Source organism: Sus scrofa, chromosome 7 (genome assembly GCF_000003025.6).
Source record: "Sus scrofa isolate TJ Tabasco breed Duroc chromosome 7, Sscrofa11.1, whole genome shotgun sequence".
NCBI classification, from domain to species: Eukaryota; Metazoa; Chordata; class Mammalia; order Artiodactyla; family Suidae; genus Sus; species Sus scrofa.
Genome location: NC_010449.5, coordinates 7495656 through 7510507, shown reverse-complemented (window position 1 = coordinate 7510507; position 14852 = coordinate 7495656). Strand labels below are relative to the sequence as shown.

General features: G+C 48.0%; 2 protein-coding genes across 8 annotated transcripts in view; one reads left to right on the top strand and one right to left on the bottom strand.

The window, feature by feature from the left end:
• Nucleotides 1-14852, bottom strand: part of LOC100517166 (transmembrane protein 14C) — a 68695-nt gene that overhangs the window by 20374 nt on the left and 33469 nt on the right. For 2 of the 3 annotated variants that reach the window (XM_021100171.1, XM_021100172.1), the window contains exon 6: nucleotides 7430-7493. In XM_021100171.1, the coding sequence (XP_020955830.1) occupies nucleotides 7430-7493 (64 nt within the window). Of the gene's footprint in view, nucleotides 1-6138; nucleotides 6349-7429; nucleotides 7494-14852 lie in introns of those variants that run through there. The other variant, XM_021100170.1, reaches the window with a different exon arrangement.
• The window catches only part of MAK (male germ cell associated kinase), a 56285-nt gene that overhangs the window by 27866 nt on the left and 13567 nt on the right, over nucleotides 1-14852 (top strand). For 4 of the 5 annotated variants that reach the window (XM_005665566.3, XM_013977416.2, XM_013977417.2 and 1 more), the window contains 3 exons: nucleotides 3444-3755; nucleotides 9309-9481; nucleotides 12194-12342. In XM_005665566.3, the coding sequence (XP_005665623.2) occupies nucleotides 3444-3755; nucleotides 9309-9481; nucleotides 12194-12342 (634 nt within the window). Of the gene's footprint in view, nucleotides 1-3443; nucleotides 3756-9308; nucleotides 9482-12193; nucleotides 12343-12459; nucleotides 13202-14852 lie in introns of those variants that run through there. The other variant, XM_005665567.3, reaches the window with a different exon arrangement.

The following is a 14852-nucleotide window of genomic DNA, read 5'->3' as shown; positions in this document are numbered from 1 at the left end:
TATTTTTTATCCATCAAATTAGCCAAAAAATAAAAATGGTTTTAAACGCTTAGTAATGGAAAGCAATTTTACAATGTATATACAGAAACTTCGAAAAAAATTAGAAAGTTGAATAAAGATTTATGCCCAAAGATATTCAAAGCTAATTAAAAGCTGTGCATTGGAAGGATAAACCTAAATGTTTACGTGATCATTTAAAGTATGTATATCTTGGAGTTCCCGTCGTGGCTCAGTGGTTAACGAATCTGACTAGGAACCACGAGGTTGTGGGTTTGATCCCTGGCCTTGCTCAGTGGGTTAAGGATCCAGCATTGCTGTGGTGTAGGTCACAGACGCAGCTCAGATCCAGCGTTGCTGTAGCTGTGGTGTAGGCCGGGGGCTACAGCTCTTATTAGACCCCTAGCCTGGGAACCTCCAAATGCTGTGAGAGTGGCCCAAGAAATGTCAAAAAAAAAAAAAAGATAAAGCATATATATCTTTAATAGAGACTATTTTGCCACCATTAAAAATGAAAATTTTCGAAAAAACAATCATTGCAGAGGATTCTCAAACTCAAATGTTAAGTTTAAAAGTAGGCTATAATATTGTACATAGAGTATGCTTTTATTAAAGTATATATGTTATATGAAAGACTAGAGAGAAATACTGAAAAGAAAAACATCAAAATATGAGCACTAGTTTTCTCTTGGTGTTGGCTTTAGAGATTATTTTAATTTCTTCTTGAGAACTTTATATATATATAAAGAATATATTCTTTATTCTATAAAATCAGTTTTCCCGTAACAAATAGGATAAAGTCATTATTATTATTAAAAGATTCTCTCCTTGAAGGATGATAGGTAGCTAGCATCTTAAAGGGTAAAAGTTACAGATGAAACCTGGAAATTATGAAACATATTCCTATAGGTTCTAGCTCCCAGAGGTGCATTATTGACTTAGGAATATTGACTCACTAATTAACAGGACCTACTTCACTCAGAATCTGAGTGGCTTCTGTGCTTCAGGTACTGATGTGTTCAAATTGCCTACACGTGCTGAGTTCCACTTCGCGATGTCCACGTCATTCACACAGACATCAGCTGAGGTCGGGGACACAACGAAATTTCTACGGGGAAACTTAGAATAAACTCTTTTCCCCCCTCTGCTGAAATATACCTCCCTGCCCTCCTCTGTCTCGTTCACCATGTCTTTACTCTGCTTTCTAGTGGAAGCAGGGAGACGTCGTGAGGGAGAAGTTACATTTCAGGGAGCAGGGACCCTGTGCAGAGCCACCTCTGTCCCCCTAAAATCTGCCCGTACTCACCCAAGAAGAGGTCAGAGCTGAGCTCCCATGGGGGGGTGGGTACCGGCTTAGGGCAGGGGGTGCAGGGGAACAGGCCGAGGTTAGGTTATCTTAAGGAGCAGCCCCCACCCCCACAATGCACACACACACCCACACACACACACCCCCCAGCAGACCTGGCAACTCTATCCTTTGTCCAGACCTGTGATCCTGATACGGGGTCTGTATCCACAGAGAAAGCCTCAGACACTCTCCAGATCGATGCTTGTCAATCTTGGTTCTAATGACATTTTTGACCAGACAATTCTGTGCGGTGGGGGGCTGTCCTGTTCACTGTAGGATATTTAGCGGCATTCCTGGCAGTGTGCCCAGACGCCAGTAGCACCTCCCGAACTGTGACAATAAGAAATGCCTCCTAAGGGGCCAAATCTTCCCCATTTGAGAACCACTGCTCTAGACTGTGTCACCCAGACTGTCCTCAGCTCTGCTGCCCCCGCTCCCTTGCCACAGCAGCGACCTGCAGACTGGTCTAGTTTACACTCACAACGACCATTTTTTTTTTTTTTTTTTTTTTTTTTTTTTTTTTTTTTTTTGTCTTTTTTTGTTGTTGTTGCTATTTCTTGGGCCGCTCCCGCGGCATATGGAGATTCCCAGGCTAGGGTTGAATCGGAGCTGTAGCCACCGCCTACACCAGAGCCACAGCAACGAGGATCCGAGCCGCGTCTGCAACCTACACCACAGCTCACGCAACGCCGGATCGTTAACCCACTGAGCAAGGGCAGGGACTGAACCCGCAACCTCATGGTTCCTAGTCGGATTCGTTACCCACTGCGCCACGACGGGAACTCCACAACGACCATTTTTAACAGGCTTTTTACATTTTCTTCCCAGAAGTGTCTTCTCCTTGTTGGTATACTGTTAAAATAAGCTTCACCACATACGTGTTTGTAATCTCCTTTCTTAGAATTTTTTTTCTTACTGCTAGTAGATATGTACTTATAGTCATGTTATTTTTATTTATTTATTTGCTTTTTAGGGCCGCACCCATGGCGTATGGACGTTCCCAGGCTGCGGGTCGAATCAGAGCTTTACAGCCGCGGGCCTACACCACAGCCACAGCCACTCGGGATGCGAGCCACATCTTCAGCCTATACTACAGCTCACGGCAATGCCAGATCCCCAACCCACTGAGTGAGGTCAGGGATCAAACCCGAGTCCTCATGGATACTAGCTGGATTCGTTTCTGCTGTGCCACAGTGGAAACTCCCAGGCTATCCTTATTGCAATTAGATTATAGTTCTTCTTACAGCATAGACTAACCCTGAATTTTTTCATCTAAAATAAACCATGTATGGAGTTCTCTTGTGGTGCAGCAGGTTAAGGATCTTGTGTTGTCCCTGCAGCAGGCTTGGATCACTGCTGTAATGTGGGTTTGATCCCTGGCCCAGGAACGTCCACATGCCACAGGCGTGGTCAAAAAAATAAAGCGAACTATGTAGAAGGCTTTCTTAACTCATTTCTTAATGCCTTTATGGACTCTAAAGCATTATCAGTATCTAGCATCTTAGTTAGAATTAATCACATCAAATTCAGCCAATGCTTATAAACTAGATTTTGTTTTCATACCGTCTTTTAAAGAACAGTTGCTTTCGGAGTTCCCGTTGTGGTGCAGTGGTTAATGAATTCGACTAGGAACCATGAGGTTGTCAGTTCGATCCCTGGCCTTGCTCAGTGGGTTAAGGATCCAGCGTTGCCGTGAGCTGTGGTGTAGGCTGGTGGATACAGCTCCGATTGGACCCCTAGCCTGGGACCTCCATATGCCGCAGGAGCGGCCCAAGAAATGGCAAAAAGACAAACAACAACAACAACAACAACAAAAACAATAAAAAAAAGTACAGTTGCTTTGACTAGATGTTGAAATTACAAGTGAGTTTTACAGTCTTTGTACTAACGTGTACTTTTAATTTTTTTAAATGAAATTTATCTCTCATTTTTTCCTGGTTATCTTTTTAAAGTCATCACCTAAGGGGAAAACTGGATGCTTTCTAAATCTCTGAAGCTGACGAAGATAGGGATAGATGCCTAGAACAGCACTGGACAGGAGTTTATGTGCAGTAAATTTAGGTGAAACTGTTTTCCATTTATTTCCATGCTTCCATAGGCACTGAAACACCCATATTTTCAAGTTGGTCAAGTCTTAGGCCCCTCCTCGCATCATCTGGAATCGAAACAGCCTTTAAATAAGCAGGTGCAACCACTAGAATCAAAGCCATCTGTAGGTGACCTCGAACCTAAGCTTCTGCCAGACATAAATGATCAGACGGCCGGACAGCCCCAGCCGAGAAACAGCCACCAGCCACTGCAGTCCATCCAGCCGCCGCAGGACACGAGTGGCCAGCAAGCCCCAAAGCAGCAGAGTCAACAGAAACAGCCCCAAACGCTATTTCCACGTATCGTCAAAAACATGCCAATCGTAAGTAGCCCGTGATGACACGTCTGATGTGATGCTTTGGTTCCCATAGCATTTTGTCTCTAGGCATTTCTAAAACTGTTGGGAAAGCTATGATTCTGCAGTCAAGCCCCTGCTTCCTCTGGCAGGAGCTTGGCATGAGATGACTTCAAATTTTAATATGATTGATTAAAAAGCCATCAGAATGAGCGTAATAAAGTGTACATGCTGCAGACTTTAACTGTTAGGTGCAAAAGAGCTCAAAGCAAGAATTGACAAGCATCTGGGACTCCAGAAAGCAGATCCTAAATCTTAAGGATTTAAGTAATTTTATTCCTGAAGTGCTAATGAGCAAGAACAGAATGGGTTCGGTTCTGAGTTCTACCTGAGGCATATGGAAGTTCCCAGGCTAGGGGTTGAATCAGAGCTACAGCTGCCAGCTTATACCACAGGCACAGCAACTCGGAATTTGAGCCACATTTGTGACCTACACTGCAGCTCACAGCAATGCCAGGCCCTCAACCTATTGAGAGAGGCCAGGGATTGAGCCCACGTCCTCATGGATACTAGTGGGGCTCATTACCACTGAGTCCCAAAACGGGAACTTCCCAGAATGGTTTTGTTTTGTCCTTTCAGGGCTGGGCCCATGGCATATGGAGGTTCCCCGGCTAGGGGTCAAATCAGAGCTGCACCTGCTGGCCTATATCACAGCCATAGCAATGCCAGATCTGAGCCGTGTCTTCGACCTACACCACAGCTCACAGCAACTTGGGATCCTTAACCCACTGAGCGAGGCCGGGGTCAAACCTGCGTCCTCATGGATGCTAGTCTGATTCCATTCTGAGAAGCCACAATGGCAACTCCGAGAATGGGTTTTTAACGTGTCAGACACAGTATAAAACTTCCTCTTCCCACTTTTTTCATCAGTTCAGGGAGCTCAGCAGGTGCCAAATTTTAGCTGCTCCTCAGGGTGTATTTTCCCACATGTGTCCACATTACGGGCAGTTTAGGACTGAAAGAGAGCTTAACGACTGGATCTAATTCCTTATCCAGCCCTGTCATCTTTATACGATGGAGCCCTGCCCCCGGGAGCACTGCTCTCATCCTCAAATACCATTAGTTACTTGTTTCTTATGTGCTGCTTATCATCTGGCTCTTCCCACTAGAATGTAAGCTCCATGAGCTCAGAGCTGTTTGTCTGTTTTGTTTATCACTACAGACCCAGAACCCAGAGTGGTGTCTGGCACATGGTCAGCTCTCAACCAATACCTGTTGAAAGAAGGAATGAATCATTGCCACACCATTTTGGAAGCAGCTCCAGGGTCCTGAGGAATCCACATTATTTTTGGGCCAGTCCTGGCTACTAGAAAGTTCCTCCTTATACTGAGCTAAAATCTGGTTTCTATGTCTTTTAACAAGAGTGAATCACTCTTCTAGAAAGGCAGCCTTGCAGACACCTGCAAATCACCTTGACATCATCTGCCCTCACATGCTCCACCAGGATGCCACTCCCTGATGACTGAGTGGCCCCTGGCTCCTGTGTGTGAAGGAGCCTTTGGGTCCCCTGCCAGAATCAGAGACAGACTGTAGGTGGGAAAACAGAACCGGGTCAATCACCTCCAGCCTTCAGAACCCTGTGTTCATGCATACCGTCGAGGATTGCCTGTTTTTTTGTTTTTTTTTTTTTTTTCTTGGAAGGTACATAAAATGTTGACTCAAACTGAGAGGAAAGGAAAGTTAACATTACTGTGTAGCTACTAAGTGTAGCTACTAAGCCCCCTGTGTACAGTCCCTAAGTTAAGGTACCCAAAAGCCTGGAATTTGTAGGGAGCTGATAAGTACCAGAGATGGGATTGAGCATTCTGTTAACCCAAATTCCTAAGTCTATTTTTCACACATGCCCGATCGCAGATTCTACACCTCTCATTGTGATTTTAATCACGAAGGTATTGAAAAGTCAAAGACCTAACTTTTAACTTCTCAGTTTTCTCATAAGTATTTTTGAACCCTTATTTTTGTCTTCTGAGTTTAACCATTCTGCAGCTTGTCGCCAGTGATGGACATGGTTTGGTTGTTTGCTTTGTATGCTGTACCTTCCTGATACACAGAATAGCAGGGAGCCCTGGGGCAAGCCATTCCTAGAACCTTCGAGATTGACCCTAATCCATTCATCAGTACTTTGGACAGATCATGGAACCAGGCACTTGTCTTAGTTTGCTCAAGCTGCCATACAAAATACCATAGACGGGGTGACTTAAACAGCAAACATTTACTTTTTCACCGCTCTGGAGGCTGGGACGTCCAAGATCAAGGCGCCAGCCAACTTGAGTCATGGTGAGGCCCTCTTGCTGGTTGGTAGATGGCACGTTGTTGCTTTGTCTTCACACAGTGGAGAGAGAAGTCAGCTCTCTGGGGCTTCTTCTTATAAGGGCACCAATCTCACCACGAGGGCCTCACCCTCATGACCTCGTCCAACCCCCAGTTCCCTCCCAGAGGCCCATCTCCGAATGCCATCGCACTGGAGTTGGGGTACCTTCAGCTCATGACAGTGCTGATGCTCCTCCGTTGTCCTTTTGTTGTTTCTTTGGTGGCACAAAAGAGCCTGTCTCCTCCTTGGCTGATGTGTATGTGGATACATGCATTTAATATCTGCTTTTTGGTTTTTGTCTTTTGTTTTTTGCTTTTTTAGGGACACACCTGTGGCCTGTGGAGGTTCCCAGGCTAGGGGTCCAATTGGAGCTACAGCTCCTGGCCACAGCCATAGCCACAGCCACAGCAACGCGGGATCCGAGCTGCATCTGCGACCTACATCACAGCTCGCAGCAACTCTGGAGTCTTAATCCACTGAGCGAGGCCAGGGACGGAACCTGTGTGCTCATGGATCCTAGTCGGGTTCGTTAACTGCTGAGCCACAAAGGGAACTCCTATTATCTGTTTTTTTGAAAAACGGTGGCCTGTTTTTCCTTAGTGCTCAAAAACTTTCCCTGTCATAATGTCTCTTTGCCCTCATCCTGTTATTAATGTGGAGTCTGCAAAATCCACCTTCTGCTTTATGAAAATTATTTACTTTTGCCCCTCTCCGATCTTCTCAAACGTGAGACCACCTGATGTTACCGGCATTGTCCAGTGACCCAACATACAATTCACCTGAACTAAGAGTCTCAAACTCAGCCAAGTGTAAGCTTTGATAAACTCTGCTCCTCTGGGCCTTTAGATGTTTTTATTCTCTTTAGTCTGGAGCTCATTTTCTCTGACAGAGTAATAACAGTATAACAGAAGTTGGCAAATATGGTTTTTTGTTCATCATCCATCACTATGGCAACAGCAGCTTCAATGGCATATCCATTTTTGAAGCATCTTTTTACTTCAAACACTGCTGTATTTCCTGAATTTGCTTCCAAATTCCCAAATTTTCATCTTTTTTTTTTTTTTTAAGGGCTGCCCCCACAGCATATGGAGGTTTCCAGGCTAGGGATCCAATCAGAGCTGTAGCCACTGGCCTACACCACAGCCACAGCAACGCTGGATCCTTAACCTACTGAGCGAGGCCAGGGATTGAATCTGTATCCTCATGGATGCTAGTCAGGTTCCTTAACTGCTGAGCCATGATGGGAACTCCCCAAATTCCCTAATTTTCAATTGCCTATTGGATTTTTCAGTTTGCACGCCCCAGCCCATGTAAATGTGAATAAATCCACCTCATTGTCCGGCCACCCCAGGTCGTCTTCCTCCTTCCTTGTTTCTGTGAGTGGAGCCACCATTCTGAAACAATAAGGTCACATTTTTAAGGTCATGCCTGTCTTTCCTTCTCTGTGTCCAGCAGGATTACATGCAGTGACTTATGACAGACACCTGACCCCATGGCTTAAACCATGAGGGGCTGCATTTCTCTGAGAGCAAGAAGGCGGACGGTGGCCGAGCCAGGGCTGGTGGGGCTTGTGAAAGGAACCAGCCTCCTCTGCCTTCCTGTCCCACCCCCTCAGCCCGGGGCCCTCTCGGTGCTGTGGCCACAAGGCGGCTGCTGCTCCTTTGGGGTTGCATCTGCCTCCCAGAAGCGGGGAGAGGGAAAGACACCGGTACAGCCGGCAGACTCGAAAAATGGTTCTTCTGGAAGCCTTCCTCATCAACTTACCCTTAAAATGCACTGGCTCAGAAAAGGTGGGGGGGGCCTCTGGCTGTGGTGCAGGGGGTTAAGCATCTAACTGCTGAGGTGCAGGTTCAATCCCCAGCCCAGCACAGTGGGTTAAAAGAATAAGAATAAGAATAAGCAACTCATTGGCTCCACAGTCCCATGGCTCCAAAGAGCTGCAGGGAGGCTGGCATCTCAGACAGTTTAAGGGGCACGTGGCTGCCGTGAACAAAATCTTGAAGGAAGCGGGGGAGGGTGGCCCTCGAGTGGGCGAGCAGCAGTGTCTGCCACCCTCTCCAGACGGACACGGAGTCTGGACCCTTATTCCCTATAACAGCAAACGTGTTCTTTCCTGAGCATTCCAGCCACTGTGAATCTGTCGTCCCTGCCGCCCCATGCCACTGTCACTGCAAAGGCCTCCGATCTGAAGGGCCTGACCTTTCTCGAAGGCTGCTTTATCACATCACTTTTTTAGCCCAAAAACATCCAGTGCTTCCCCCTGCCCACAGGACAGCTGGGAGGCCTCAGGGAGACAGCGACGACCCTTCAAGCGCCTTCTGTCTTTACAACCCTGCCCGCCATCCAGCACAGAACAACTGCTGGAGTCTACCCTTTCTTCCCGGAACACACGCTAACGCATCCTATCAAAAAGCATGCTTTGAGTTCCCATCGTGGCGCAGTGGTTAACGAATCCGACTAGGAACCATGAGGTTGCAGGTTCAATCCCTGGCCTTGCTCAGTGGGTTAAGGATCCGGCGTTGCTGTGAACTGTGGTGTAGGTCGCAGACGCTGGCTCGGATCCTGTGTTGCTGTGGCTGTGGTGTAGGCCAGCGGCTATGGCTCCAATTGGACCCCTAGCCTGGGAACCTCCAAATGCCACAGGAGTGGCCCTAGAAAAGGCAAAAAGACCAAAAAAAAAAAAAAGCATACTTTATGCATTTACTCTTCCAAATTCTAGAATAACAATAACAAAAATAATAATACCTATCCTTTAGTAATGATTATGTACTATCCTAAAAACTTTTGATATACTTTACTGTCAAATCCGAAAACACTAAGTGAGCTGAGTACTGTTTATGTCCGTATTTAAGGGGGAAAGAGACTAAAAGTTGCCTTTGAAAACTCTGAGAAGTCAAGTCATTGCCCAAAGAGACACAGCCACATGTGGCCATTTTCCAAACTACACATCAATGATGAGTCACTTCCGATCCTAGGCATCCCAGTCTCTCCCAACCCAAGTTCACAGAGAGCTCTCCTCTCTCCCAGGTCCCCTCATGTTCTTAGCATGCATTGTGTCTATTTTCGTTAAGACTTTTACATCTGTATATACGCTATCTCCCTAACTGTCTGGAAAGCTCTGTGAGGATGGGGCCTCTGAGTCCCACATGGAATAACCTCACCTGACGACCTTCAGCACCTGATGAAAGATGCCTCCTTTCCCATCACAGAAGCCCAACGGCACTCTGGGCCACAAAGGTGCCAGGAGGCGCTGGGGTCCGACTGTGTTCAAGGCTGGAGACAGCGGGGAAGAGTCTGAGGACTATGATTTCGGAGCCTCCCATTCCAAGAAGCCAAGCATGGGTGTTTTCAAAGAGACCAGGAGAAAAGACTCTCCATTTCGGTAAGATGTCACATTTCTCAGGAAAATATACATATATTTGTTGATCGTGCATCAACGTTTTTTGCTCACGAAGCACAAATGACTATAGCTGTCAAAAGATAACAAGTAGCTTAATGATGTTTTCCTCCCCCAAACCCAAGTCTCTGTGCTTCACTTCGGAAAAAGTGGCACCCCGACTCTCGCGGTGATGATCCTTACCAGGGGCTGAGAGTGTGGAGGAAGGGGTCTTAGGTCAGTTTCCCAGGTGCCCTGCTGAGTCGTGATCACCGTCAGCCCCGGTGAAACCCTCAGGCCCCTCCGCCAGGGGCGAAGCCCCCTCTGCGAGGGTAACACTGTCCTCAGGGGGTGCTGTTCAGATTTCAGTATTTGTTGGCAGCCTGTTCTAAACTTTTTTTTTTTTTTTTTTTTTTTTGCTCATTTTCTGAACTTTCCCTGGACGTCAAATACCTGTAGCTTCTTTTTTAAATTGGCATTATCATTAGGGCAGTTTTCAACTTGGAAGTGAAGATGGGTTAAATCTTGGTGAATATCTTGGAAAAATATTTTTCTCCCCCTGCCACCTTTGGAATGAAAGAGGAATAGAGAGAAAGGAGGGGCCCGAGTCAGGGACCGTATCTCCCAGCTGTTGGCAGAAGTCTTCACTGGGGTACTTGAAGGTACCTGAAGGCTCCATGGGGTACGTGATTCTTAGTTTCCAGACCCTCAAGCTCCATAAGCACACTTCCCTGAAATCCACAAACGAACCTGTTGAAACCTCTCCCACTTTAGGCCACAAAGTCCCGCCTCTCGGCCACTTCCAGTAGCACACGGCCTTGGCCGAGGGTGTAATGACCATTGAGGTGCTTAACCACGGGGAGAAATCAGAAGACTGGCTACTCAACTCAGAAGGCTTTCTGCCGTTCCCTGCCCCATACATATTTCTCTTAAGGGGAAAACCCAGCCTATGGACACAGGGTATTTTCTGTGGAATCTAAAATATGGCACAAACGGACTAACTGTGAAACAGAGACAGACTCACAGACAAAGAACAGACTGTGGTTACCAAGTGGGAGGGGTGTGGGGGAAGAAAGATTGGGACTCTGGGATTAGCAGGTGCAAGCCAGTCTATATAGAATGGGTACCATTAGGTATAGAATGGGTGAACGCCAAGGTCCTCCCGCAGAGCACAGGGAACTCTATGCAGTGTCCTGTGATCAACCATCATGGAAAAGAATACGAAAAAGTTTATATATGTATGTATATATATATATGAGTCACTTTGCTATATGGCAGAAGTTAGCACAACATTGTAAGGCAACTATCCTTCAATAAAATAGAAATACAAGAAATAGGGTATTTTATTTTTTGTCTTTCTGCCTTTTTTGTTCTAGGGCCGCACCCACAGCGTATGGAGGCTCTCAGGCTAGGGGTCCAATCGGAGCTGTAGCCACTGGCCTACACCAGAGCCGCAGAAACGCAGGATCCGAGCCGCATCTGCAACCTACACCACAGCTCACCACAACGCCAGATCCTTAACCCACTGAGCAAGGCCAGGAATCGAACCCACATCCTCATGGTTCCTAGTTGGATTCGTTAACCACTGAGCCACAACAGGAACTCCAGAAATAGGGTATTTTAGCTTGTGTTGCAAAGCAGGGATTTCCTGGTGGTAACTGTGGAGGCTTGGAGTTAGGCAGGTGACAGGAGCTGCCAGTGGAGCCAGGCCTCAGCACAGGAGGAGGCCTGGTCGGGGGAGGAGGTCACAGTGACAGCCCAGAGCAGCTGGCAGCAAAACAGATCACAGCCCCATCCTCTGTCAGTGAAGGCTGCTGCTTGGAGAAGTGGCCTCAGCACTGGACAGAGCTCAGCCTGGATGCGGGAAGGCCTCCATTTCCGCTGGGGGGCAGAGCTGCCAGGCGCTCACCACTGCCCAGGTTGGCACTGCCACCCAGGGAACAGGCACACTCTGCTCATTGGAACTTTTGTTCAGGAACTCTGCTAGCCCTTCTTTCCGCACTTCAGTCCTCTTAGCCCAGCCCGGCCCCTGTCCTGGCAACGTTCCTGGCTTCACACTGCTGTCCCAGACCGGTGCAGACGGCTGTGACTCTCCCCTTTCAAGAGGCCACTGTCCCACATCCTGAATCTCCAGCTGCAGCAGTTGCAGGGGAGGTGGAATCATTTTCTATGCAGGCAATTTGCTGCTTAGTTAGAAAGCTTTCTGGGAGTTCCCGTCGTGGCTCAGTGGTTAACGAATCTGACTAGGAACCATGAGGTTTCAGGTTCGATCCCCGGCCTCGCTCAGTGGGTTGAGGATCCAGCGTTGCTGTGAGCTATGGTGTAGGTTGCAGATGCGGCTCGGATCTGGCGTTGCTGTGGCTGCGGTGTAGGCCGGCGGCTACAGTTCAGATTAGACCCCTAGCCTGGGAACCTCCATATGCCATGGGTGCGGCCCTAGAAAAGACAAAAAGCCAAAAAAAAAAAAAGAAAGAAAAAGAAAAAAAAAGCTTTCTACCATATTCTGTCCAGTATTAGGAATGATTCTATTCACAGCCCAGCAGCTACTTGGGGTGGGGGTGGGAGTGGGGGAGCCGTCAGGTAGGGTTCCTACTGCGAAAGGACTCTGACGGAAACCAACGACTGCTTTGAAAAGATGCTCAGAGGGTGGCTGCGAGCCCAGCCGCCGTCATCTTCCTGTTCTGCACAAAGTGATACTACTTTATGTGGACTTTCAAGGCTCCCAGAGCCGGTACCCACAGGCTCCAACCACTCATCGGGGGAGAACAAGAGCTTAACTGCTGCCGGTTCCCTAAAATCTGACTCTGAATTGTCGACTGCTTCAGCAGCTAAACAGTACTATTTGAAACAATCCAGATACCTTCCAGGTAAGCAGAGAAAATGTTTCCTGGTAACTAGACTATACATAGGTCATGCTCAAGTGTCTGAATCTTTGAAGAAAGGGCACGGGCGAAATATAACCGCGGTGCTCTTTGCTGTCCCAGCCTCTGTCACCAGGTACTTTCTGGACCTCCTGACGCTGTGAAGTCTGCCTGAGAAAGGCCTGGCGGCCACAAGTCAAAAGGATGTGTGTGCTTCAAATAATACCAAAGCTATGCCTTCAGCAAAGGCTACATTTTATTAAAAACAACTCTGCATCCCCGTCACAAGTTTTCATAACATGTGGAATTTTAATCTGTTTCCGAAATCATCTGATCATTCTGGCTGCTAGTAGCATACGCTAGGGCTCAAAAGGGGCAGGAAACAGGTTGCGGGGCCACAGCACAGATCTGGATTGAGAGGGTGACGACTTGCTCCCGAGAGGTGAGAGCAGAGAGAGAAGTGGGCAAACTCTAGATGTGTTTTGTGGTGGAGCCTGTGGGACCTGCAGTAGCGCAACGCGGGTGACGGTGAGAAACGGAAGGAATCTGTCAGCTTCTGGCTTCCTGGCTTGACGGCTGGATGGGTGCTAGTCATGGAAGCTGAGACAGGTCAGATTAGGAGAGGACAGGAATGGGGACTCAGAGGATCAAGAGTTGGGGACCGGATGCAGATTAAACATCTGTGCTCCTCTGTCTAGCAGATGACGGAGAGATGAATCTAGAGCTTAGGAGAGGAACCCAGACAGACGAGGGGAGCACATGCTTAGCCTGCAGGGAGCATCTTCTCAGAATTTTTCAATTCAGTTTAATCTAAGAGGGAATTGATTTTTTTTTTTTTTTTGCCTTTTCTAGGGCTGTTCCTGCGGCATATGAAGGTTCCCAGGCTAGGGGTCAAATCGGAGCAGTAGCCACCGGCCTACGCCAAAGCCACAGCAATGCCAGATCCAAGCCACGTCTTCGACCTACACCACAGCTCACGGCAATGCTGGATCCTGAGCCCACTGAGCAAGGCCAGGGACTGAACCTGAAACCTCATCGTTCCTAGTTGGCTTCGTTAACCACTGCGCCACGACGGGAACTCCTCGCAATCAATTTTTAAGTCACCATGTATCGGTATGAATAGAGCTTTAGTCCAACAAGGGGAAGCGGTGAGGTTTTGTGGGTGTGGTCGTGTACAGCTTTCCCAGTAGAGCAAGGAGGCCCCTCGGTTCCCCGGAAGGAGATGAGGAGTCCCCTGCGGTGACCACAGTCTGCTTTCCCAGAAGCGTGTTTGCAGAGGCGGCGTGAGGAAGTAGAGAGACAAGGCGGGCACTGGCTTGTCAGCAAGAGTCTGATGTGTAACTTATTTTTCTGCATACCTTTTAGGCAGCCGTGGAGATTGCCGTCCTAGGAGTCCAACGGGAGAGAGAAAAAGGAGGTTGAGAAAAAGGGTTTAGAAGCGGATGGGATGGAAAGTGGAAAACAGAAGGCATAGTGGACGGATAGGTTTAGCCACAAGGGCTAAGTTAATTGAAATAAACTGATGGAGAAATTAAGGCTCTAGGACTGCACTTCTTTGCTGATTCATAAAGAGGAAGATACTCATACCTAAGAGATGTTGGTGAGATTGGCATGAGGTTATCAAAGGCAGAGCTAAAACTACAACCCTGGGTATCTGGAGAGTGAAGTGGGTTATATGTTTGGTTTTGTCTCAAGCCTTCCCAGAGGAGGGGCGTCGGCTGGCCCGGAAGGGAGCACCGACTCCATGTAGAAGGGGGAACACAGAATAGGACCTGTGGGAGGCACAGGGACTCATTGGTTGATGCTGTTGACTTACTCATTCACACAGTAACATATATTAAGTACCAACACCGTGCCAGGCACTCACGGTGGGCAGTGGAGTACAGCACTGACCCCCCAGACAAGGTGCCTGCTCTCCAGGAGCGTGTGTTCCCGTGGAGAGAGAACAAGAAATGAGCAGATGGTGATAAGGACTATTGTGAAAACAGGGCGATGAACCAGAGTCTGGCTGCTGGGGTGGCGGGGAGACCCGTGATTACCTGGCAGCGGAGCTCGTACCAGGAAGATGAGGAGGAGCAGTCAGGTGAGGAACGGAGAAAGGATGTGTCAGGGAGAGGGGGTGAGATGCCGGCTTATGTGAGAAACAACAAAAGGCCACACATCTGGAGTTTAATGGGGATGGGGGGGAGATGGGTGTGAGGCGAGGAGGGCAGAAAGCTGGCAGGGTTCAGGTGATGCAGCGCGCTCTGGGGGCGGAGGAAGGAACTTGCGGTTTTTTTGATTTGGGGGCCACGCCCACAGCATGTAGAAGTTCCTGGGCCAAGGACTGAACCTGCACCACAGCAGTGACCCAAGCCGGGTCCTTAACATGCTGTTGCACCACAAGGGAACTCCCAGGAACTTGGGTTTTATCCTGGGTCCAAGGAGGCCTGGAGAGGACGAGATGATTGACACGTGACTTATGTGTTAAAAAGTGTCAGCGGTAATGAACCCGACCAGTATCCATGAAAATGCAG